General features: G+C 52.4%; 1 protein-coding gene across 4 annotated transcripts in view; it reads right to left on the bottom strand.

The window, feature by feature from the left end:
- The window catches only part of PTPRN2 (protein tyrosine phosphatase receptor type N2), a 726,314-nt gene that overhangs the window by 7,345 nt on the left and 694,444 nt on the right, over positions 1-24,525 (bottom strand). For all 4 annotated transcript variants that reach the window (XM_072776801.1, XM_072776802.1, XM_072776803.1 and 1 more), the window contains 5 exons: positions 24,252-24,371; positions 23,086-23,252; positions 16,938-16,991; positions 14,654-14,718; positions 1,308-1,381 (listed from right to left, as the gene is read on the bottom strand). In XM_072776801.1, the coding sequence (XP_072632902.1) occupies positions 1,308-1,381; positions 14,654-14,718; positions 16,938-16,991; positions 23,086-23,252; positions 24,252-24,371 (480 nt within the window). The remainder of the gene's footprint in view (positions 1-1,307; positions 1,382-14,653; positions 14,719-16,937; positions 16,992-23,085; positions 23,253-24,251; positions 24,372-24,525) is intronic.

The raw sequence follows: 24,525 nt of genomic DNA, 5'->3' as shown, positions 1-24,525 counted from the left end.
GGCAGGCACATGGTGCTGGGGAAGGCCCCGGGAGCTATGGTTCCAGTTCAAAATGCGCAGCGTAGCCCTATGAGGTGCGTGGCTTCGATGTTCTCAGCAGAATGTGTGGATTCGGCTGTCTCCTCTCCCACCCAGCTCAGACCGGGTTATGCCTGATTTAGACAGAGGGGGGACTTGGGGGCCGCTGGTATGCTCCGGGGGGAACAGTGAGACCCCGGGGGCGGGATAACCAGGCCAAAGCCCATCCTCGGGCCCTGAGGCCAGCTCCTCTTTCCGGAGCGCTTGTTTAAGGCTTCAAGTCCCCTTAGGCAGGAAGTAGCAGTTCTGCGAGGGCTTCTGCTACTGACTTTGGTCTTCTGTGCAGGTGTTAGCAGCACCAGGCGTCAGGAGTACCCTGAGGAAGACAAGACTGGTATCTTATGGCTCAGCCCTTTCAGGGAACAGACGTGGACGCGGGATCTTCCGAACGCTGGAGGAACATCATGCCACCCTTGCTGCTAGCTCTGCGTAACCCAAAGCCACCCCGCAATCTTGTGTTTACTTTCGTTGCACATAAGTCCTTTGCATCAAGTATACAGACCAGCTACTTTGAGGCATTGGAGGCCCTGAGGACCCCGCAGGGACCTCTGATGACCACACAGCAGAGCTGTGGTTCCGAGGGCCAGAGGTGGGGGAGGCTGGCGGGATGACGAGTGAATCTAGAACATTCCACGACAAGGTGCTGGGGTTTATCGCTGACCTCTTTTTTTTTTTTTTTTTTGATTTATTTATTTTAGAGAGAGAGAGAGAGAGCAAGAGAGCGAGCACATGTAGGGGGAGGAGGGGCAAAGGGAGAGAGAATTCCAAGCAGACCCTGCATTCAGCACAGAGCCCAGTGTGCCTCGATCCCACGACCCTGAGATGCTGACCTGAGCCAAGACCAGGAGTCAGACACTTACCCGACTGCACCATCCAGGTGCCCCGATCACCAACCTCTTTTTATAAAGATGTGATGCTCTCACCCCTCCCAGATCTGGTGGGGGGAAGGCTCCACAGGCTGAAGACTCTACTGTGTCTGTTTGTGCTGAAATGAGGGTGGTTGCTGGAACCACTGGTCTCCCTCCCAGGAGGGGCCCTTGTGTCCTGCCTGGGACCTGCGTGTGGGAGTCCCCTGTCCCCTTCTCTTGCCTTGCTCGGAAGCAACCTCAGAGAGATGCCCCTGACGCCCCCACGGCCCCTGAGGACTGGCTGCCCCTGGTGACCCCATAGTCCCTGAGGACTGGCCGCCCCTGACGGCCCCGCGGTCCCCGAGGACTGGTGGACAGTACCTTGGTCTGGACCATGCCTGGCCTCTGGTCTCTCAAGTGCTCCAGGGTCGCGGCAATATCAATTTCCTTAGCGCCTGCAACAGATAACACACAGATGGCAGTGAGCTCAGACACAAGGTGACCGCTCTAGTCTGTCCCACTCCTGTAGCCGGGCTCGCTTCGGGCTAAGAGGCCAAGTCGAGGTGACTACACTCCTCCCTCAGCAGGCCTGACAGGCAGCAGTTCCCACGTGCATCCATTCAGGAGCGCGGCCTGAGGTGTTTCTGTCAGGGGCTCATCTAGGTTACTGACCATGCTCATCACCATTAGAAGCTACAACTTAGTGTTCTTTTTTTTTTTTTTTTTTTTTGGTGGCGTTTTCTTTTTTTTCTTTTAAAGATTTTATTTATTTATTCATGAGAGACACAGAGCGAGAGAGAGAGAGGCAGAGACACAGACAAGGGAGAAGCAGGCTCCATGCAGGGAGCCCGATGCAGGACTCGATTCCAGGACTCCAGGATCATGCCCTGGGCTGAAGGCAGGCGCTAAACCACTGAGCCACCCAGGGATCCCCTTGTGGTGGCGTTTCCAAGAATGTTTTTGAAATAGGAAGCATATAAGCTTTAATTTTAACTGCACAGGATTTAAAAAAATTTTCGAGTCATGAGAAATTAGACTAATAAATGTTATATTACATTGGCCTTTAAAGACGAGGCATCCAATGAGGGTTTCAAACGCTAAGGAAAGGTAATGATGCCCTTGGATGCGTTCACTGACAGACCTTTCCCCACGGAGCATCGTCTCACAACAGGGGATCTGAGCTTCACAGAAATAATACTATTTGGGTTTGAAATTTTGACCTTTTCATTAATTCAACGTGTGTTGTTCTTCTATTTCTAGGAGACAGACAAAGAGTTGAGACACATCCACCAGTACGAAAATGCAAAATGTGGGAGTGAGTGGCTGCCTCCGAGGTAGACGAGAACCCACGTGCCACAGGAGGTGCCACGTTCTGCGCATCATCTCAACTCACAGCAGGGTGGAGCTGCCCCTGCTCCTGCTTGTCTAGGCAGGACGGTGTGTCCCTGGTCACCAGAGCAGGTGGCTGCCATCATCGGCAGCCAGGCTGCTCCAGGCGGAAGGGGCCCTGCTCATCTGCACAATCTGAGTGAGTGCATCGCTGCCTTGGCACAGAGCCAGGAGATTAATGTGAAGATTTCCAAGGTTGTCATAAGTTTGAAAGTCCTGTGGTTCAGTGGCGTATTCGGGTGGCGCCCGAGCTGCCAGTGATGTGTTCCGGGCGCAGCAGGTGAGACAGGTAGAGAGGGACAAAGGTGGGCAGGGGAGGTGGTGGGAGGAGACAAGGCTGAACCACACGTACCAGCACAAAGGGAACAGGTGTCTCTGGCAACGTGTCCCCCGGGGGAGGAGGGATGGCGGAATGGCCGCCTGCATCCGTGTCAATCCCTAGTCCCCGTCCTTGAGCAGACAGGATGGAGCGCCTGCCCCTCCTGAGGCTGTGGGGATGGTGCTCAGCCCCTCGTGAGCTCCCAGCCAATATGGTGGCCTTATAGGAACCTTCCAGGTAAGGAATGCACCCTATGGGCGCAGGAGCGTTACACATTTCCCCCGTGTTACATCAGGGCCTTCGCAGGGAGGAGGAGAAAGCTGTCCCTGGAGCAGCCAGATGGACCCTCAGGGAGCTGGGCAGGTGGGGTCCCCGGAGAAACTCATTCCAGGAAAAGACAGGACTCAAGTCCTGGGAAGCTGACAGCAAGGCCTCAACACATCTAATCTTGTTTTAAAGGGAGCCCACGTTTCCCCTGTTCTGTTCCGTTGCTCTGCGTGTTTTTGTGCCGACCACACTGTCTTGATGATCACAGCCGCTTCGTAATAGACCTCGGAGTCCGGTTCGTGATGCCTCCTGCTCGGCTGTTCGGGTCGGCTCTGGTCCTGTACGCACTTTAGGATCATTCCTGCCCTGTGAACGAAGCTGGTGGTAGCCGATAGGGATTGCGTTAAATGTGCAGGTTGCTTTGGGTAGTATGGACGTTTTAACGGTGTTTTGTCAAAAGCAGATGAACACAGGGGAAGGGGAAGAAAAAGGAGAGCGGGAAGAGAGTTGTGAGACAGAGAACACCCGGAGGGCGGCTGGAGGAGGTGGCTGGGCTGGGCTGCATGGGGAATGGGCACGCATGAGGCACCTGTCAGAGGAGCACTGGGACAAATCCCTGATTTCTGCCCCTGGAGCCAACACTGTTCTGTGTGGTCACTGAAATTTAAATAAGAAAAATAAAGTTCAATGATGGATTGAAAACAGTAAATAGAAATAAAGGGAACCTGTGCCCCTGAGACAGCCTGAAACAAAGGGTGAGTTTGCCCCACTGCCCAGTGGGCAGATGGGGATGAGGGGGTGCCGGGCCAGCGGGTCCAGGGGTCAGGGGGTGTGGGGTCCCCCACGGCGGCCAAGGACTGAGGCCCTGCTGCTTCTGGAGTAGGCCAGGCATCTGGGGCCACATGCACATTTCAGGGGCAACGGCGCACAGGACTTGGCCTCTTCCAGGAATGGGCTTGCAGTAGGAAGGTTAAAGCCTACATGGAGGGGGTGGGGAGACGGTTTGCAACACCCCACACTCGGTGCTGCCTCTCTCTAGCCAGTCTGGTCAGAAGCACCCTGGGGGCCATTGGGCAGAGGCCCCCGAGTGTGGGCTCTGTGGGACTGTCCCCCACCCGTGGGCTGGTGATGGGGCTCAGGTGCTCCTCTTCCCCGGCCTGAGGCTCCTTGCAGGGTCTCACGCGGTGCCACACCAGCTGTTAGAATTCTCAGCACCGGGCCTTTTGGTGGCTCGGTGGTTGAGCGTCTGCCTTTGGCTCAGGGCGTGACCCTGGGGTCCTGGGATTGAGTCCTGAATCGGGCTTCCTGCGTGGAGCCTGCTTCTCCCTCTGTGTCTCTGCCTCTCTCTGTGTGTAAGAGTATGAATAAATAAAATTAAAAAAAAAAAAAAAGAATTCTCAGCACCCATAGCATGTCAGGAGCTCTCGGATTCCGAGATTGGGCTCTCCCGAGGGAGAATCTGCTCATTTACGGTCTACACTGGCTTCCAGGCATGCCCAAGGCTGCTCCCTCCTATGGCTGGAGTCGCAGATCCTGGAGCCGCTGGTGTGGGGTGGACCCTGGGGCAGCAGGCAGAGACCGAGGCCTAGTCCTTCAGGAAAGAAGTCTTGAGGGTTTAGTGTGGGATCCAGACTCTGATAAAACCTCTCTCATTTTAAGGCAGTTTAGGGCACTTTCTTTTAGTCCTTGAAGCTGTTTTTTTTTTTTTTTTTTAAAGGTTATTTGAGAGAGAGAGAGAGAAGAGAGAGAGCATGAGTAGGGGGTGGGCAGAGGCAGAGGGAGAAGGAGAAGCAGACTCTCCACTGAGCAGGGAGCCCGACATGAGGCTCCATCTCAGGACCCCAGGATCATGACCGGAGCCGAGGGCAGAGGCTCCACTGACTGAGCCCCCCGGTGCCCCTCCTTGGAGCTGTTAAAACCTCTTCCAGCAGCTCTTGTATCCTGAGGGCTGCTCTGTGTGCTGGGACCCTGTGGACCGTCCCTGCTGGAAGCCACAGGAGAGGGCTGGGGACACACGCCCTCCCTCCTGGGTGGCCGCCCCAACCCGCCCCTTGGATGAAATGCTACGAGTAACGCCCTCTGGACCAGCACCTGAGAGGGGAAGGGTGGGAGAGGAGGGGACGTCTGACGGGCTGTCCCGGGACCAGGAGGGTAACGTCCAGCCAGCCAGGGCGGCTAGTGCAGAGCCAGAGTCAGACACTCAGGAAAGTCAAACCGACGCTTAGAAATGCCCAGAATTAGATTCTGGGAAGCGATGTTGTTGGCATGGATGGCTCACAGTCCCCTGCTTGCTAGGATTGTGATACTAAGTCAGTCAGCGGTCGGTTGTGAGTGGTGGGGACACTCCGGAACGGCGCCACAGGGTCCCCGGCCCATCCCTGCTCTGGTCTCAGGGCTACCTCTGACTCAGAGCCGTGGCCACAGTGGCGGGGGGGGGGGCTCAGAGCCACGGCCTGGGGGGGTGGGGGGGCGGGGTGCCAACGGTGAAGCACTGGGCCCTCTTCTGACTCCTTGCAGCCTCAGGAAGAGATCAGATCCTTCACCCCTCAGGAGAGAGCCTGGAGGTAGTCAGGACAGCGCCAGACTGTTAGCACTTATGGGGTGTGTCCTTCCTAGGTCACCCCAGGGCACTGGGGGGAGGCCCTTAGAAAGAGTCGCTAATTCAGTGGGATAGAGCACTGTCCCCAGTACTGCAGCCCAGCCAGACAGTGCCCTTTCCCGTGAGAAGCCTCAGGATCCTACTGAGCACAGCATGCGAGCTGCCACTGCCCAACAACCCAGACAGCTGTGCTGGGGACTCCCTGCCACAAGGACGGGACACGCCCTGGCTGTGTGGGGAGGAAGTGAGCAGGAGCTCCGAGAAGGCCGGGCGCAGGCAGCCTCCCTGGGGCCGCTGGGGTCTCCAGGGAGAGGCTCCTGGCCAGGGGCAGACACCCAGGCCCCGCAGAGGGCAGGCTGCGGTGCCAGCGGGCATGTGTGCAGGCTCTGTAGGTGCCCGTGGGGCCGGCAGGACAGACAGGTGGTGATGCCTGCAGGGACGGGGGGCGGGGACAGGTGGATTGGCTGCTGGTGCCCATGGTCCCCAGAAGGGCTGGGCCTAAACACCAACTGAGTGAGGGTAGGCTGAGCTGGTCTGTGCTTTCTCACGTGCCCCCATGGACTGGCCGGCCTGGGCAGGGGACTGCGGGCGACCCCAGGAGCAGACCTGACCCAGGAGGGCTGGGGGAGCGGGCCCTGCATCTACCCGCTGGCAGGTCTGTGTCCTGAGCTGTCCACCCAGCCCCGCGTTGCTCGTCCATGCTGCCCGGCCCCTGGGCCAGAGACCATTTAGAAGCCACTGTAGGATCTTGGGAGTACCCGGCCCGTGGTGTCTTGTTCTCTCCCCTGCCCAGTCTGGCCAGGTCCCAGCTCCATGGCCGCCTCTGACCCTGTCTGACCCATATGCGGGCAGCTTGGTGTGGGAAGCGCCGAACATGTGGTGACAGCAGATGACGGAAGACTGCACACCCCAGCTCTCCTGTCCAGACCCTGCACTGTTGCTTCCCTGGTGGCTCCAGACTGACCCAGGTTGGGTGTCCTTTCACCCCGGGCCCTGTGCAGGCTCCTCGGGCCCCTCCCCTGCTCCCGCGTTCACGTTCACGACCACTCCTGCTGCCTGAGTTTCTGCAGTGCTGACTCTGGGGCTCTGGCTGCCCTCTAGTGCCTCGACCTCGGCTCTGCCATTTGCAGAAAGACCAGGGATCTATGTTGACCTGGTCGGCGGGGGGCCCTCTGGCTCATCACCAAACGTCTGAGCTCTGTTGCCTCAGTTTACAAGGTGTTGGAACACAGGAGCCTCATGTCCCATTCTGCTCCAAAGACAGGAGTCCACAGCCCTATTCAAGGCTCTGCCCCGGGTGGGGAGTGAGGTACCTCCCAGGGCCCTGCAACCCAGGTGAGGGTACTCCTGGTGCTCACGGCCCTGCAGACCGCAGTTTGGGGCTCTGTCTGTTTCTCCCCATAGGGGAGAACCTCAGGGAGGATGACAGGGTTGTCCTGCCTTGTTCACCATCCCTTCCCTGACACCAACCCTGGCAAGGTGTTCAATAAATGCCAGGCTGAAACAACACTTCTGTGGCTTTGCCACAAGAGGGTCACCGTGGCATGGCGACCGTGGCCATGAGGCAGAGCAGGATCCATGAGAGGAGAAAGAAGCTGGGGAGCCATGGAGCAGTATGTGCAAAGGCCCCGAGCTCCACAGTCAGAGGCCGCAGTGGTGAGATGCAAGAGTCAGCAAGGCTTCTGAGGGCTTGCTCTTTCAGACGCCAAGTAGATGCCGTGTGGATGCTGTGTGGAGAACAGATGAGGTCAGAACCCAGCTGGGGGATGAGTCCAGAGGCTGCTGCTGTGGGGCTGGAGAAAATGGGGTGGCGGGTACCTGGGGATGCCCACCTTCAGCGCAGTTCCCTAGAGCCCCATGGCCCCGTGAGGCTCCCTGCGACGACAGAGGTGCTATGTCACCCTCTGTAGCAGCCATGAGTCATGTGTGGCATTGGGCGCGAGATGTGTGGCCAGCACGATGGAGGTACCGATTCCCAAACTTTAATTCACTTGAGTAGACACGTGGGGTTCATGGCTACGTACTGCGCAGTGCATCTCTGGAGGAGCAGCAGCTTTCAAGAAGCTGAAGGAGCCATGAACTATATTAGTTAGGAAAGGTATTTGATAGCTCACAGCACGATTACACACTTGACAGTCACTGAAGGAGCAGACCTTAAAGTTCTCACCACAAAACAGAATCACAACCATGAGGCAGACGAGGTGCTAACTAGCCTTACTTTGGCCATCGTTTCATAACACACATATTTGTCGATTCACCACGCGGTGTACCTTAAATTTATACAGTGTTTTACTCCAAGTATATCTCACTAAAGCTGGGAAAAGCTTAAAAGCTTTTTAAAAAAAGTCATCTTGATATCATTACTTATAAGAGTGAGCCATGGTGTACGGGCAGGATACTCAGCTAATCTGTTTAATCTTTCTGCTTGGTCATCTCTCTTGGTTCCCAAAGCTAATATTCCACCTTCTACCTTTAACTGATATATTTTTTTAAAGATTTATTTACTTATTTGAGAGAGAGAGAGAGAGAAGGGGGAGGGAAAGAGGGAGAGGGAGAGAGAACCCCAAGGAGATTCCCTACTGAAGGTGGAGCCCAATGTGGGGCTTGATCCTGTGACCCTGAGATCATGACCTTAGCTGAAATCAAGAGTCAGAGGTTTAGCCAACTGAGCCCCCCAGATGCCCCTATTTTGACCTGCTATTAAAAGTTAACATCTCTTATGAGAAAATGTGGGGGGAAATTTTCTTTTCTTTTTCTTTCTTTTCTTCTCCCTCCCTCCCTTTCTTTCTTTCTTTCTTTCTTTCTTTCTTTCTTTCTTTCTTTCTTTCTTTCTTTCTTTCTTCTTTCTTTCTTTCTTTCTTTCTTCTTTCTTTCTTTCTTTCTTTCTTTCTTTCTTTCTTTCTTTTTTCTTTCTTTCTTTTTTCTTTCTTTCTTCTTTTTCTCTCCTCTCCTCTCTTCTCTTCTCTTCTCTTCTCTTCTCTTCTCTTCTCTTCTCTTCTCTTCTCTCTTCTCTCTCTTCTCTTCTCTTCTTCTCTTTCTTTCCCTCCCTCCCTCCCTCCCTCCCTTCCTTCTTTTAAAGTAACAGCTACCCTAACAGGTATAAGATGATAGCTCATTGTGGGTTTGATCCACGTTTCCTACACCAGACAATTTGCTGTGGGCTTTACAAATGGGGTGGGTCTGTTGGTTGGCAGGGAAGAGGCAACAGTACAGCGTGGCTATCAAGGACACAGGCTGTGAAGTCACATCCCAGGGAGGTCACCTGATGCTGTGTGACATTGGGGGAGGTCAGCCCACTTGTCTGCACCTGAGAAATGCTAACCCAAGTGTTAGAGCGCACAGAGCCATTGTACATCACCACCTTAAATGTAAATGCATAAGAAACAAAGTTGGGGACAGGTTTTAAAAAATTACTCTCATGTGCATTTTCCGTGTTGGTCACAAAGTGCTCTAGGGAAAACATCGCTAATCAAGCTAAATAAATAAAAGTTGTACATGCTCATATACAAAGGTCTAAAGTGATGCACACTACAGACTCAAGACTCATCCCGTCTGCAGATGAAGGCGAGGAGGTGAGAAAACTTGCCCTTTTTTGCTTTATATGTTTCGGTGATACTTTGACAGGCATGTGAATGTCACTGCTTTTATTTATTCCTGTGTTTATTTTGAATGTAAAACTATTTATTGACCCCCTGTGGGCCAGTATTTACAATAAACAATATACAGTTTGATACCATTCTGACTACAATGTTATTGTTTTTCCTGGTTTCTGCTGAACCAGTAGCTCAAATACTGAGAAGACAGCTCGCATATCAGGAATGAGTTGGGGCCATGAAAAAACATGGAGGTCAAGAACGTGGGTTCTAGAAGTCTGTCTGCCCATTTATTCCAGCAGGTGAAACTGCCAACGTTTCTAACCATCTGATTATGGTTGGGTTTCCATGTGCAACTCCTTGGGCGGTCCACGAATTGTGACTTTGTTGTCAACGCAGCACAGGGACTTTCAGCTTCTTGGGAAGGAATGGTTCACCAGAAGGAGGCTTTCAATGTCCATGTAACCAAGTTTGCTCACCTAATTAAAATACACCAGGACTTGTCTGGGTTTGTCCTTCAGGTGGGGAGGTTGTTGGTGGTGATAAAATGCTCCTTTAAGGGACCTTACAAATAAACTTGCACTTATATGACTGTAAATATGGATATGGGTTGACATGGCTGCTTTTAAATTGTTTGATTTAAACTGTTTACATTATATTTAAATTGGTTAATTACAAAATTTGAAAGGTTAATTTCAAATTTCAGGAAAAATTTCAGTTTCAGGAAAAATTTTAGTTTAACTGATTTTTTTTCTTTTAATTTTTAAAAATATGTATTTATTCATGAGAGACATAGAGAGAGGCAGAGGAGAAAACAGGCAGAAGGAGAAACAGGCTCCCTGTGGGGAGCCCAACGTGGGACTCCATCCCAGGACCCCAGTATCATGCCCTGAGCCAAAGGCAGACGCTCAATTGCTGAGCCACCCAGGTGCCCCTAAATGATTTATTTCTTAAGTCGCCGAAAATGATGGCATCCCAGAAACAACATGGGCTTGTCCCTGGTTATAAAATTCTTCTCATTCACTACATGTTGTCCCAGCACTTTTTCCACCACAAATTCTTCAGGCTCTGCTGCTTCTACTTTTTCACTCTTTCCACTCTATTTCTTTCCCATCTTTTGTAATGGAGTTTTGCTGGAGGCCGTTTTTTATGGACTTGAGCTATTAGTCACCGCCTCCAGGCTGTCCTGGGTCTGCAGTGTCTCCTTATTTGTGTTTTTAAATTTTATTGTGTTTTAAATTTTAATTCCAGCATCGTTAACATACAGTGTTACATTAGTTTCAGGTGGACAGTATAGTGATCCACGTGGGGAAAATCTTCATGACATTGACTTTGGCAAAAGATTTCCTGGATAGGACACTAAATGCACAGGCAACGACAGGAAAAATAGACAAATGGGACTTTATAAAAACTAGACGCTTTCGTGCACCAAGGACATCATTAGGAGAATGAAAATATTTTCTCCCACAGAATTTCCCTGTTCTATGGGAGGAAATATTTGCAAATCACATATCTGTAAGGGATTAATATTCAGAATATATAAAGAACCTCTATAGCTCAGTAACAACAAAAAGCAAACAGTCCAATTAAAAAATGGGGAAACAACTTGGAAAAAAAAGGGAGAAATGAGTTGAATAGACATTTCTTCAAAGAAAATATCCAAATAGCCAACAAACATGAAACGATGCTCAGCATCACACTCATTAGGAAAATGCAAATCAAAAACACAACAAGACACCACTTCCCACACATTAGGATGGCTACTTCCAAAACAAGAAAATAGTAAATGTTGGAAAAGACGCAGAGCAATTAGAGCCCTTGTATGTTGTTGTTGCTGGGGATGTAAAATGGTGCAGCCGCTGGTGAAAACGGTGTCGCACATCCTCAAAAAGTTAACCATACAATTGGCACGTGATTTGGCAAGTCCACGCTGGGCCTGTACCCAGAAGAGATGGAAGCTGAGGCTCCAAGGGTACTTGTGCGTCCACGTGGCAACATCACACATGATAGCTGCAGGTTGGAAGCAACCTGAGTGTCCGTCAGGGGGTGATGGGTAAAGGAATTCCACACGACAGACTATGATCTGGCCTTGAAAAGGAAGGAAGTCCTGCCACTGGCGACCTGGTGAGCCTGAGGACATGATGCTAAGCAAGCCAATCCCGCCCCAAAAGGACACACGCCATGTGATGGCACTCGTGACGTCCCAGCACCAGGAATTTTCAGCACAGCGGGCAGGAGGGAGACTATACATCCCCTCACATGAGCAGCTGTTGACTGAAGTGCCCCATGTGGCACAGAACAGGACAGCAGGTCGGGCTGCTGAGGCCTACTGGGGTGCTAGACACATGGCTGCCTGGGCATGCACACCTGCCCACGTTCCCACGGCGTGGTCACAGCATGGCACATCTGTGTGCACCGGCGGGGCAGGTGATGCCTGTACTGTGAGGCCCCCAGGCCCAAGGCCCTTGACAGACAAAGGAACAGGCCTCTGTGAGCACATTCGGGGCCTTCCTGAACACCACCCAAGGCGGGAGGCCACGAGTGCCTCAGGCTGCGAGTGCCTCAGTGCTGCACAGCTGAGGCTCGGGGGCGGGTTTCTGTAGTGGCCCCCTTGAGAGTGACATGGCCAACTAGCTGCCGCCGCCTCACTGTGAACCAGCACACACGACTTCCCACTCACTACCATTCCTTTAAAAAATTGCGACGAAAATTAAAAAAAAAACCTGGCGGAGGAGATGTCACGGACACAGATTTCCAAGGCACAACTCTGGAAAACGTCTTGGCTGCAGAAGCATCACGGCTACACTTGAGCCACGTTCTCCCATGAGAGAGGAGCATACGAGCACACTCCCGGAAACGGCGCCCATGAAAATATCAACTGCGAGTGAGAAATGCACTCATGGCAACGGAAGAAATGCGCAGGAGGGTTTTATGGATTGGGCAGAGAGCATGAGCCCGTGGGCTTTGATTTCCGACTGCATTGTTGTCTGCTTGCTAATAAACTAGACAGCGGAGAAAGAGCCCGGATTACGCCTCGCTCACTCTCAGAGGCCTCTAAATAGGATGCAGGCCTTAATCCCCAAGAGCCTGTGTGAATGAGTGGGGTTTGCGTCTGTGGCAGCAGCTGGCCCAGCGAGCGATCTCGGCTTTCGGGGCAGGGCTGGAGGCTCGGCGGCTGTGCAGTCCGTGCAGGAGAGCTTTGGAAAGGCATTCTTTGGTCCTCATGCAATTCATTCCTTCTAAGAAAAGGAAATGGGAAGAAAGGTTTCGAGCCCAGACTTTGGGCCTTTGATCATTTGATGAACGAGGGGTCTGCGGCGCCAGAACAAAACCCTGGGCAGTGGCGCAGTGTGGCGGCCTGGGAAAGACCCACCTCAGCCGGCGAGGGGCCGCCTGCCCTTTGATCTCTCCTGAGACCGGCCTAGGCCCTAGGTCAGAGGATTTCACACTGCACACCCCCCGGGCAGAGGGGAGCAGGTCAAGAACAGGATGGGGGTGACCCATCTCAGCTACAGCCTGGAGCCTGCCTTCTGGGGCTGGTTCCACACGGCTGCGCTCCATTGTTGGACGCTGCCCACACCCGAAGTGGAATCTGACATTCCATGTGACAGTGGAGCCAGTCAATGGCAGGCTAGGGCTCGGACAATGAAGTCAGCCCCGCCCCCAGCTAGCTCTTCGGGCCAGAACATTCTTCTGCACGGCTGCTTCTTGTGAAGCCGGCCTGCACCTCTGAAAATCCAGGACACCAAAGTGACCCCCACAGAACTGAGAAAGCAGCGGTGTCCACCCCGCTGCCAGCGGGGGAGCCGGTTTCATTCTGATGCAAATGCGTACCCGGGGTTTATTGTGTCACATTGCTGGTCATCAACACAGGGGTCGTCTTAAACACGAATGGCGGTCTGTGTCCTTCGGAAGGAATTTTGGTTTAACAGAAGGGAAAGATTACATGTGCAACAAGCAGAAGGGCCGGCAGGTATAGGGGGAGAAATATAAATTCCTGTGAGAGCTCTAAACTCCCAATAATTGGAAATTTGCCAAGGAAAAGATGCCATTTGACACAGACACAGAGGTATTAAATGGACAGGAAACTTGTAATTAAAAAGGTCAGGGTTGTGTTATGATCTAAAACCAAAGTACGTCACTGAAAACAGTTATCAGATCATTCATCTTTCTGCTTTGGTTTCTTTGTTTGCGTGTTGCCAGCACTCAGCTAATTTAGGGTGCTTAAAATAAGATTTGATGGTGCAGAGCCAATGTCTTGCTGTCCCCAGCGGCCAGCCTGGGCGGCTGCACACACAAAGCAGGGTGTGGGCTGCACAGCTGGTCTGGTCCTCGTCCTCCAGTGGCTGTTTGGGTGGCGTTAGGTAGGTCAAGGGTGCTGGTCCTCACGCATAAAGTGGTGGGCTACGCTTGTATCTTAAAGCATGCAAATAAATCCTCAGTCTAGAGATGTGTCCTACTTTTCTCCTTCTTTTTAACCAGAAAAGGCAGTAAGGAAAATGCTTGAGAGTCGCCAACAGCTGTGCGAAAATGTACTGAATCTCATTTCTATAATCAGCATCTGCTTCTGGGCACAGGATGAAGGATGGGTATTCTGGAAGGCAGGGGCCTGTCTGTGAGGACGTGCAGTGGCGTGTGTTTGTATGTGTGTGTGTGTGTACGTGCATGTGTAGGTGGAGAGAACGTCATGTTTGTGGGTGAGAGAGATGGAAGGCGTGCCTACCTCGGCTGGATGTCCGTGCAAGTCCCATGGGATGCTGACGTGCACTGGGGAGAAGCAGTTTTCTCGGAGAGGCTTAGAAGTGCTGTGGGATTCCTTGGTTGCCATGGTAATTTGCGTGTGACTGTCCAAAATATGAGTTTTTCCCCAAATGTGACCGTGGAGCATGCTTCCTGTCTCTAAAGAGACACCTCACAGCTTTGGTCCAGGGACCACAATTGGGAGGCTGGATTAACCCAGCATCCACACCTCCACGGAAGCAGAAGGGCCAGAGGGTGAGACTCTGCCCCAGGAGAAGCTCCCAGGCCAGCCCTGTGTGCACTGCTGCTGGACGTGCACCCTGTCTTCTCATTAGGATGTGTCCATGCAAGTGCCAGAGTGCCGTGAGCAGCAGGGAAGGCCCATTTGTGCAGAGGCTGCGTAGGTGCAAGTGTGCTTTACCAGGCTGTTCAGGGCTTTACCAGGCCATTCAGGGAGATAAGGCCGTGCCAGGTGTGCAGACACAGCCTTAGTAACAGGGAAGGCTCCTATCAAACGCCTGATGCCACAGCACCCAAAGATCCGAAGGCCGTCTTCGCCTTGACTGAGATGTGAGCCCTATGGATGCAGCGGGGACTCAGCTAGCACCTACCGTGCGCTTGGCCCAAGCGCCACACGGGCAGCAGAAGAGCCTCGGAAATACCCTGCTCACTGCAAATAGTGCTCACGTGACCCAGGAAGGGGACAACAGTGGGCTAATTTCCTCCAAGGCCCAGAGGATCGCCGCCCCCCCCCCCCGGGTTGCCACAGCAACGCCGTCCCAGCTCAGCTGCAACAAAGCAGTCACGCTCTGCCCCTCACCTTTGGCCATCTTGTTGAGAACCATGTCGATCAGGACGTATGTGCCACTCCTGCCTGCGCCATCACTGCCAACGGAAGAGGAGAGGTGAGAACACCATCCACCACACGAACCCTATGCCCACCAAAGCCGGCGACAGTATGTGGCCCTCTGTGTTTAAGTGGGGCTCATGAGGGGAGAGGAAGGTGTAGTTTTGAGAGAAAGAGAGTGTGGGGTGAGGAAGGATCACAGGATGGGAGGGGGAGGGAAGGAGGAGGGGGAGGAGGAGGGGAGGGAGAAGAGGAAGGGGAGGAGAGGGAGAGGAGGAGGGGTCGCAGCAGCAGCAGCAGCAGTGTGGATGAGCTATGGTGACCATGTCGATTTGCTCTGGTCTCCAGTTCTCTCCCTCTTTGGCAAATTTCATCAGAATAAAGAAAGGATGAGTCTGGCTATGTCTGTGTCCAGGCTTCGCGTTGGTGGGGTATGAGGTCATCGCAGCTGTGACTGCGGGGTCCCTGGGCAGAGGGCAGGGAGCCTCCTTTCTGGGAAGGCTATGTTTAGTGAGGCGTGTGAGAGCATGTGGCCTGTGTGAGAGCATGCCCCGTGAGAGCGTGCCCCGTGGGGGAGTGTGTCCCGTGGGAGAGTGTGCCCTGTGGGGGAGTGTGCCCTGTGGGGGAGTGTGCCCCGTGGAGGAGCATGCCCCATGTGAGAACATGTCCCGTGGGAGTGTGCCTGCCACCAGGCTGTGAGTCGCTGGGAGCTGGGGACACAATTGGTGCAGCTCCTGGGCTGGAGGGGCTCCATGTCAGGGTGGAGAAGGACATGAGCAGCACCTGGACACTGGGCAGAGGCTCACAGGCTTTACAGGGCCCTTGGAGCAGTGGCTGTAGGAGCTCCCGGGACAGGCCAACCTGTAGGTCCCTGTGCATAGCCCGCTTGCCACCCTGTCCCCGCCACCCGCTTCTATGGCCGCTGTGATGCCAACCCACACCCAGCGACCGCCATGGCCACAGGGACGCCTGTGCCCTGGGCTGGGTCCTCCACTCTCCCAGGGCCCGCAGCCTGCTTGGGTCCTTGGCACAGACCATGCAAGAGCACAGACAAATGCCCCAGCACACGGACACACACACACGGACACACAGAGATACACACAGGGATACGGCACATGGACACACATACACAGACACACACAGACACATGGACACACACACGGACACACGCCACATACCCCAGCACACGGACTCCCACATGGACACATATGGGCACACACCACATGCCCCAGCACATGGACACACACACACGGACACAGGCAGGGACATGACACACACACCATTGCACACGGACACACACAGACACACAAAGAGACATGCCACATGCCCCAGCACATGGACATACACACAGACACACACAAATGGACACACATGGACACACACCCAGCAGACACACACATGGACACACACTGACAGACATATGGACACACACCCAACAGACACACAGTTACACCCCCACACATACTCACATACACACCTGATAGATACACACACCTGCAGTTACAGACACCGACACACACACACCCTCCACAGATATAGTTCCATGCCGCACACCCTGACGCACAGGCCCTGGTGTCTGATCCTTGGAGACAGATTTCCTTTCTATCTCAGCAGGAAGGAACATCTGCACAGCTGTCCCACAGCACAGAGTGTGGCTCTCTACCCAAGCACAGTGGGCGTGAAGCGTGGTGGGGGTGATCCCCGGGGGAAGGGGGCACCTGGACAGGGAGTTATGAGCAGACCTCTGCTTATGGGTGTGGGTGCGACATGCCTGAGGAGCCCCCAGATTGTACCCAGAGGCCAGGCTCACGCACCACCTGGGGCCATCCCTGTGGCTAATGGGCCCCAAGCGTGTCTTGGCATCCGGGCTCTACACCTCAGCTGAGCCAGCTCGTGGCTGCCACCGCGCCACTGGTCAGCACTACCGTCTCAGGGCTCTGGCGGGGGCAGCAGGAGGCCCGAGCAGGCACGCGGTGGGTGGACCGGAGCGCTGGGCAGCCAAGGGCAGTACCCTGTGGGCAGTACCCACGTGGCGCCTGGCCAGGCAGGTTGTGCAGGCCCAGCCTGCAGCATGCATGCGGCACGTACACGGCATGTGGCCAAACTGCCGCCAACACCCCATCTGTGTCCTTGCTTTCCCTCAGAAGTGCCAGGAAGGTGCATTTATGAAGCAGTGAGAAAGCTCGACGTGCATATTTAACTGTGGCTCCTTCTGAGGTAGCGAACACTGGTGAATCCACGTAAAAGTCGTACTTGCCTGCAGTGAACAATTATTGGACAAGAGCGGCCCCTGTAGCACTTGTTTACTTTTCTGAAACAGAAAGAGACAGAAATCACAGTCATGCACTACGACCCTTGTCTTCCTTGTCTTACGTTTTGCAAAATAACTCCTAAGCCAAAACAAATAGATTGTATCTTTCACTTGTATTGTAATAATAGCCTGTTTTGACAAAGCGAATCAAAATTACACACACATTTTCAGAGATTTATTTTTCTTTTTCGATATTAAAGTATTAAACAGAGCTTTAAAAACATTTCTGACATTTTCACAATTTCCCTTTCATTTTCCAGGTGAGAACCCGGGGCCTCCATCACCAGCCTCCCCCCAACCCCTCTACCCTAGGCTGCTGTTCCTGGGCTGCTGCTCCACTTGGCTGTTGGGTGGTGACATGAGTATCTAGATGCTTTGCTACAATTGCTAAGTGTTGCAATTTATGCTCAAAATTTCTTACATTTGAGACATCCTACTGGAATGTAATATGTAATATGACTCTATGGTCTCAAAACTGCATCTTAAAGGTCTGTTTGATCCTTTCTTTTGGTCGCAGCTCTGAATTGTGGAGAAGCCACAGAGACAAGTCCTTCCTTTGTATAAATCTGCATATGTTTACAAACAACTCTGTTATGCAGATTTTAGACCAGAATTTATGAAAATTAACAATAAGCATAGATTATTTTGTAAACAAGCCCCAAATCAAAACAAAGCACTGATTTAAAATTCACTGGATAAGCTCCAAAATTGTTTTTTTTCCCCAAAATTTTTTAAAGCCAGTGACACCAGTAAACATGTTTGCAATGTACATGAAAATTTTTGGTAAGATATTTCTGAATTGAAAAAAGTAAATGGAAAAAAAACGTGTGCAAGGGCTGTGTTCTAAAATGCTCCATGTTAATTTCTACCATGTATGACACGAGGCAAAATTCAAAACTAGAATGACGGTGCAGAAAAAAATCTTTGTCCTTGCACCAGACACAAGAACACGTCCCATTTCTCTGTGGAGATTTGCCCACCCGGCACCAAGGGGTCAGCGGGAAGTGCACATGCTGTCATCGGTCTCAAAGGCCCAGAGCTGAGAGGGATGGCAGGCAGCAGGGAGGAGGGAGCTGGCAGTGGGCCTGGGCGCCCAGCGGGGACCGTCACGTCTGCCCCCAGAGCACAGCTGGTTGTTTCCAACTCTCCTACAGAGTGAGGTCCACATGCTCCCAAATGGCAGGACGGGAGCCTGGGTGTGAGTGCCCCTAAGATGGGCCACACCGTCGCCCCCCAGGGCGGCAGGCCATCCCTGGCTGCCTCCTGCAGCATCTGCAGCTTGCGGGCCACCCAAAATGTCTTAAAAATGAGCAGACCCAGAAATGTGGGTAAAACAAGCTGCTCTGTGTCCCTGCGGCCACATCACTATGTCTGCTGGAGCTTTCTCTTACTTCCAACGTACATCACGATGTTGGGGTTTGGGGGAAAAGTGAAGGAAGTACAAGCAAATTTGCTAAAATCAACGGCGTGCCAGAATGCTGTAAAGGTTCTGGGGCCTTGGAGAATAAAACAGATTGGAAAATACATCCACGAATTTCTCCTAAAACCTCCCATTCTTTGGGGCGCCTGGCAGGCTCATCCCTGGAGCGTGTGACTCTTGATCCCGGGGTTGTGAGTTCCAGCCCCAGGTTGGGGTAGAGATTACTTAAAAATTAAGGAAAAAAAATCTTAAAACTCCCATTCTTGACTCACGTTGTAAAGGCAACATGAGCTTTAGGTCTGACAACATAGACGCCAGACCCCTAGGATGTACCTGATACGTGGGTGGCCTGAGGCCCACCAGCTCAACCAAGGCCGTGTGTGCCCATGGGCTATCGCCCTGTGTGTGCCTGTGTGCGTACACGCACTGTGTACCTATGCATGTGTGCTCGCCCTGTGTGTGCCTGTGTGTGCACACGCACTATTCTGTGTGCTTGCCCTCTGTGTGCCTGTGTGTGCTTGCCCTGTGCCTGTGTGTGCACATGTGCTGTGTTCCTGTGTGCGCTTGCCCTGTGTGTGCCTATGTGTGTATATGCACTGTGTGCCTGTGTATGTGTGTGCTCGCTCTGTGTGTGCCTGTGTGTGTACACGCACTGTGTTTGTGTGCTCGCCCTGTGTATGTCTGTGTGTGCACATGCACTGTTTCTGTGCACACTCACCCTGTGTGTGCCTGTGTGTATATGCACTGTGTGCCTGTGTATGTGTGTGCTCGCCCTGTGTGTGCACATGCACCGTGTGCCCGTGTGCACTCACCTTGTGCCTGTGTGTGTACACGCACTGTGTTTCTGTGTGCGCTCACCCTGTGTGTGCCTGTGTGTGCACATACACTGTGTGCCCGTGTGCACTCGCCCTGTGTGTGCCTGTGTGTGCACATGTGCTATTTCCTGTGTGCACTCGCCCTGTATGTGCCTGTGTGTGTATATGCAGTGTGCCCGTACATGTGTGTGCTCACCCTATGTGTGCCTGTGTGTGCACACACTCATCCTGTGTGTGCCTTGTATGTACCTGCCATGCATGTGTACATGTGCAGAATCCAGCAAGGTCAGGGGCAGCCTAGATCAAGGGCGGCTTTATTTCTGTAGGGCCTTTGACATTCACACAGAAGACTTTACTAGAAAGCTGTCAGGCGCTGAAGGCTTTAGGTGAGCACCTCCACCATCCTGTTACATTCACTCTCGGCCATCCAGGCCATGTCCGGACTGGCTAACCTCAATGTGTGCCTGCTCACACGCTGCTCAGTCCCCAGATTTTGGTCATTTTTGCTGATGGGGCCAAGCACAAAAGTAGCACAATAAAAAAAAAGACCAGCCCGTGCACAGCCGGGCAGTCCCATTTCAGGTCAAGTGCATTAAGGGTCACGTTCCTGGCAAAGAGATTCGGCCCACAAAGGAGTCCTGGCATCTCTGGCTGCAAGCCACCCTCCTCTCCTGTGCTCCCTGCCCTTGCGTCATACAACATTTAAAACAGTATTTCCTCCAACACGCTGAGACTGGCTGCCTCGGCAGGACCCAGGGAGGCTCCACGCCAGCCCCGCCCCAGCTCAACACATGTGCAGACAGCCACAGCCATCCAGGAGCCACGCGGTGCAAATACCATGTGCTGCCGGGGTTCAGAATTTAATTCACAAAGAATCAGGTGCTGGTATTTATTACAATGGAAACCATCACAAAGAGAAAAGAAAAAGCATCACATAGTCAACAAAAGCGTTCACCTGGTTGACCCCAGATAGAGATGCAGATTATTCATGGAGATGAGCAATACACAGCTGTCTTGTTTTACGCGATTAGCACAAATCAGCAGTGAGCAAAAGGTTGAAAACATGAAGAGAAATGGATATTATATATATTTCAACAGGAGGAATTCACTGAGAAAGAACGGTTAGTAATACAAACCAACCCACGGGTCACTGAGTGAGAAGGACCGTCATGCAACCAACCGCAAGCAAAGGTCAGAGGTCGTTAGAGGCTCAGACAGGGGGCTTCCCACACTGCCCTGCAGCAGAGTCACAGCCTCCAATGATCACTTTTGTGACTATGCAACTGGGCTCATATTACTAGCTGCAACATCACAAAAATGACACTGGCCACCGCTCATTAGCTGGCAAAGTAAGGGTCTGTCCATGTCTACAGGGATCAGCGTTGTGAGTGCCGCTGCACACAGCAAGAAGTGAGAGAGAGAGAGAGGGAGAGAGAGAGAGAGACAGAAAGATCGAGAGAATCCGTAAAAGCAAAGCCCTCACATGTGATGCTAATTATCTCTTGGCTTTAGCAGCTTCTCTTTAAAGTGTAAATATGCTCCCTCTGGGCTCCAGAAGTGTGTAATTACACGTCTCAATGCCTGACGCACACACTGGCCAGAGCACGGGGAGGCTGGGCGAGCGTTTGGGGCGGGGGTGGAGGGAGAGACCTGCGGGGAGGGTGACCAGTGTCTTCGGAAGCCGAGGCCCCTTTCCGATTGCTGGACTTTGGGTGGCTCTTTTACACAGAAAACCGCAAAGCGGCAATCTGTGCCTGCGTGTGATGCTCCTGAGAACGCGCCTGCTCACGCCCATTGTCCACGGCAGGCAGGCCGGCCTGGATGCTGGGCGTTGCCAAGTATGGCAAGCAAGCCAGGCTCTCGGTGCTAGCAGACTTGCAAATTCCAATTTAATAAAAACCTTTTGGAGCCTTATCTCCTAAGCCTCTGGGGAAAGGGAACTCAGGGAGTCCGTGTTTCTTCATGACAGGTTGTAAGCACAGAGGGTTGGTTGTGTATTGTTCAGATCCATATATGGATATGGGTTTCGGCATCCACCCATATGCATATATGTACAAACACACTGGATGAGCGTAAAGACAGGGGTTAAGATGAACTGCTATCTTTGTAGCCGCATCCATTTTGCCAGTAATGACTGTTTCTTGAAGATTCTATCTCAGGAAATGTGCCCTGGGTTAAGATTTTTAGATAGAGTCTTTGAAATAAATTTGTATCAAGAAAAGGTATATAATAGCCAGGACACCGGGATGGATTGAGAGGGAGCTCTGTGTAGTCAGTGTTTGGGGATGCGTTCAGGACTTGATGCATTGTGCGTGCTCTGCCTCTCGAGGCTGAGATGGTGGAGCAGGGCTGGGGCGGGGGGGGGGAGGGGGTGTCACCGAACGTGCACCATGGCTGTGATGCCTCATGCATGTCTCTCCGTGAGCTCTTTCACATGCTTTATGATCCAAAAAACTATTCAAATAAAACATTTGTTTTGCTTTTCAAAGTAGACTAAAAGGCAAAAGAAACAGTATCACGATAACTTTGAGAATGTCTAACACACAAATTCCAGAAATCCAGAGGGAAGCCTGAACCCCCACTCCCTCGAGCGACACAGCTGCAGACTCAGGGATGGGTAACTGTTCAGGCACACCTCACTTTGTGATTGCGCACGATACTGGATTAAGGTGAGTTCTATTTCCTCGTCCTTGTTTTGGGTATTTGCGTTTGTTATGGGGCAGGTTTCCATCGGTCAAACGTGAGAGAGGCTCTACAGGCCTTGCTGCCCAACACCTGCCCCCTCTCGGCGGTTGCTCATTCTTTACCATGTGCAACAGCCAACGCCGACCACTGTGATCACCGCATCCAACGGACAAACTTCCATCTTAACCCCCCCCCCCCTTTTTTTTTGCCTGGTCAGTATCTTCCCGGAAGATGGAGCTCAGTATCCCTCTCAACAGTTCCATAAACCCACTTTAATCCGAGACAGCCTCTGGGGGTGATGGGCTGACCCTAGTGTGAACAGGGGTGGGATGTTTTCAATTGTCCGCTTTGATACTGCACTAAAATCTGCAGTCGTGTGCTAACTCCATACAGCTCTCCCCTGAGGTCTAAGGTCACCGAGGCTCGTTATCATGTCCAACCACATAGTATCCAAACTAAGAATCTGCCTTTTCCTCATCAGGCTATGAAGCATGAACTTTGGGACTCTACTGCTCAAATAATCTTATCAGAAATAATGACCACATTTATATAATTCTAAGGTATCTGCGCACTCCTCCCCCCCATTTTAACGCCTCCACAACCAGAAAACATCTTGCAGTTAATATGCACCGTTAGTATACTCTCCTTCCCCTCCGCTTTCCTATATATGATGTGGATACAGGTGACCCTCGAACAGCATGGCTTTGAGCCACACTGGTCTGCTTACATGGGAATTTTTTTTCGATAAATACAGGATAGCACTGAAAATGTATTTTCTCTTCCTTGTGATTTTCTTCACAGTTTTTTTTTCCTCCAGTGCACTTTATTGTAAGAATACAGCATATAATACACAGAACACATAAAATACATGTCCACTGACTTTTGATGTTATTGGCAAGGCTTCCAGTCGACAGTAGGTTATTCGTGGTTAAGTTTTGGGGGAGTCGAAGGTTAAACATGCCTGTTCAGCTGTGTGTGTGGGGTGGTGTCTCAACCCCGTGTTGTTCAAGGATCAGCTGTATAGTCACAACACGTAAATTTCAAACAGAGGGCGTTATCTTCCAGCAAATGGCCTCTCAGACATGGGAGGTCTGGTGACAGACCACATTCCCTCCTACCTGATGCCCACACTCTCATAAACGCATGACCCTGCCAAGCGTGCTGTTTGTCATACCTGCGGAAATCCAGGAGGGACCTCGCGGACGAAGGCACTCCCTGGTCATACCAGCTCAGGAAGTGGAACTGGGTCACGGTGCGTGTCTCATTGGTTTGAAGGTTCTTCAGATAGAAGCTCCTCACGAGGAAATCCTCGCACCAGATGTGCTCAGACACCAGGTTTACCTGGGCAGGAGGATAGGGGGGCATCGGGAATGTAAAGCATTGTCTGAGTACAGGGGCCACATGAGGGAGCGGAGGGCGAGGGCTGCGAGGATGGCCTGAGGTTGGCCTGCGGGTCAGCAGCTGCTTAGTGGCCCTGCCCACTGTTTCCATTCTAACATGCTTTAAGCAAAAGATAACTGTGGTTTTTAATGTCACCTTGGTGCACCAGCCAAACTATTAGAAAACTGTTACCACCCACAACTACATCAGCTTTCATCTTTCGTACCTCTAAGCTATATAAACCTTCTAGAAAAGCTGCCCTATTGAACAAAAACCCTAGTGGCTTCCACTGTAACTGAAATCCCACAGTAGGTGGTATCACTTAGAGGTGAAGGGGATACCACCGGATTCTCACAGATGGGGGGACCCGGGCTGCTCAGGGTCTAGCCCGTTCTCAGCGGCCTAAAAGCCACGACTGTGTGATTTAGGATTAATCTTCACACTTCCACCCAGGGACTTTGGCATGCTGACTAATTTTTAATGCAAAAACAACGGGTGCATGCTGGCGTGGGCTGAACTGCCCGAGCTCACTCAGGACATCATTGGTGTGGGTGGAAAGTCCAGCAGGAGCAGTAAGCTTGCCAGTGGGTGACCCTCGACGAAGGTCAGACCTACAGGCACACAGCCCTGAACGCCGCGGGAGGCATGGCACAGGTGGGGGCCCCAGAGTTCTCCATGTAGCAGCAGGGCTTTTCCTAAAACAGACCTACTGATGGCCCATCACTCGGGGCCTGGCTCAGTGGGCCTCCCCGTAAATGTAATATGAAGGTAAATGGTTTTTTTTTTTGGTTCTTTCTGTCTGGATTTGGAATCATACAATTTAAAAAATGAAGACCACACTACTTCCACCAGAGCTGTTTGGAGGGTCTGGGTATCTACAGCCTTCCCAGGGTCGGGGGCAGCTCCAGGAGGGGACGCTCTATTCTCTGCCATCCTACAGGCAGGCGATTTGGGGAGTACCTCGTAGACATGGTAGAGGTTGGAGCCTTCATCTGGCCAGTAGTGGTAGCACTGCCGGACACCGTTCTCCGAGAGGGGGGTCAGCATGACGATGACCACGCAGCCACTCTCCCACACCATCTGCAGACAGAGAAAGGCCCGCGGCCACAGTGTGATGGGTGGGTCCCCACACAGCACGTGTGCCCCCGTGCTCGCCATGCAGGCCGGCTGTGCTCCGTGCAAACACCTCTTTCACCAGACAGCTTCCCTCCACAGCGGGCCCCACATCTCTGAA

This window comes from Canis lupus, chromosome 15 (assembly GCF_048164855.1).
Source record: "Canis lupus baileyi chromosome 15, mCanLup2.hap1, whole genome shotgun sequence".
Classification (NCBI taxonomy): Eukaryota; Metazoa; Chordata; class Mammalia; order Carnivora; family Canidae; genus Canis; species Canis lupus.
Note: the sequence above shows the minus strand (reverse complement) of the source record. Positions and strands in the feature narration are given on the sequence as shown.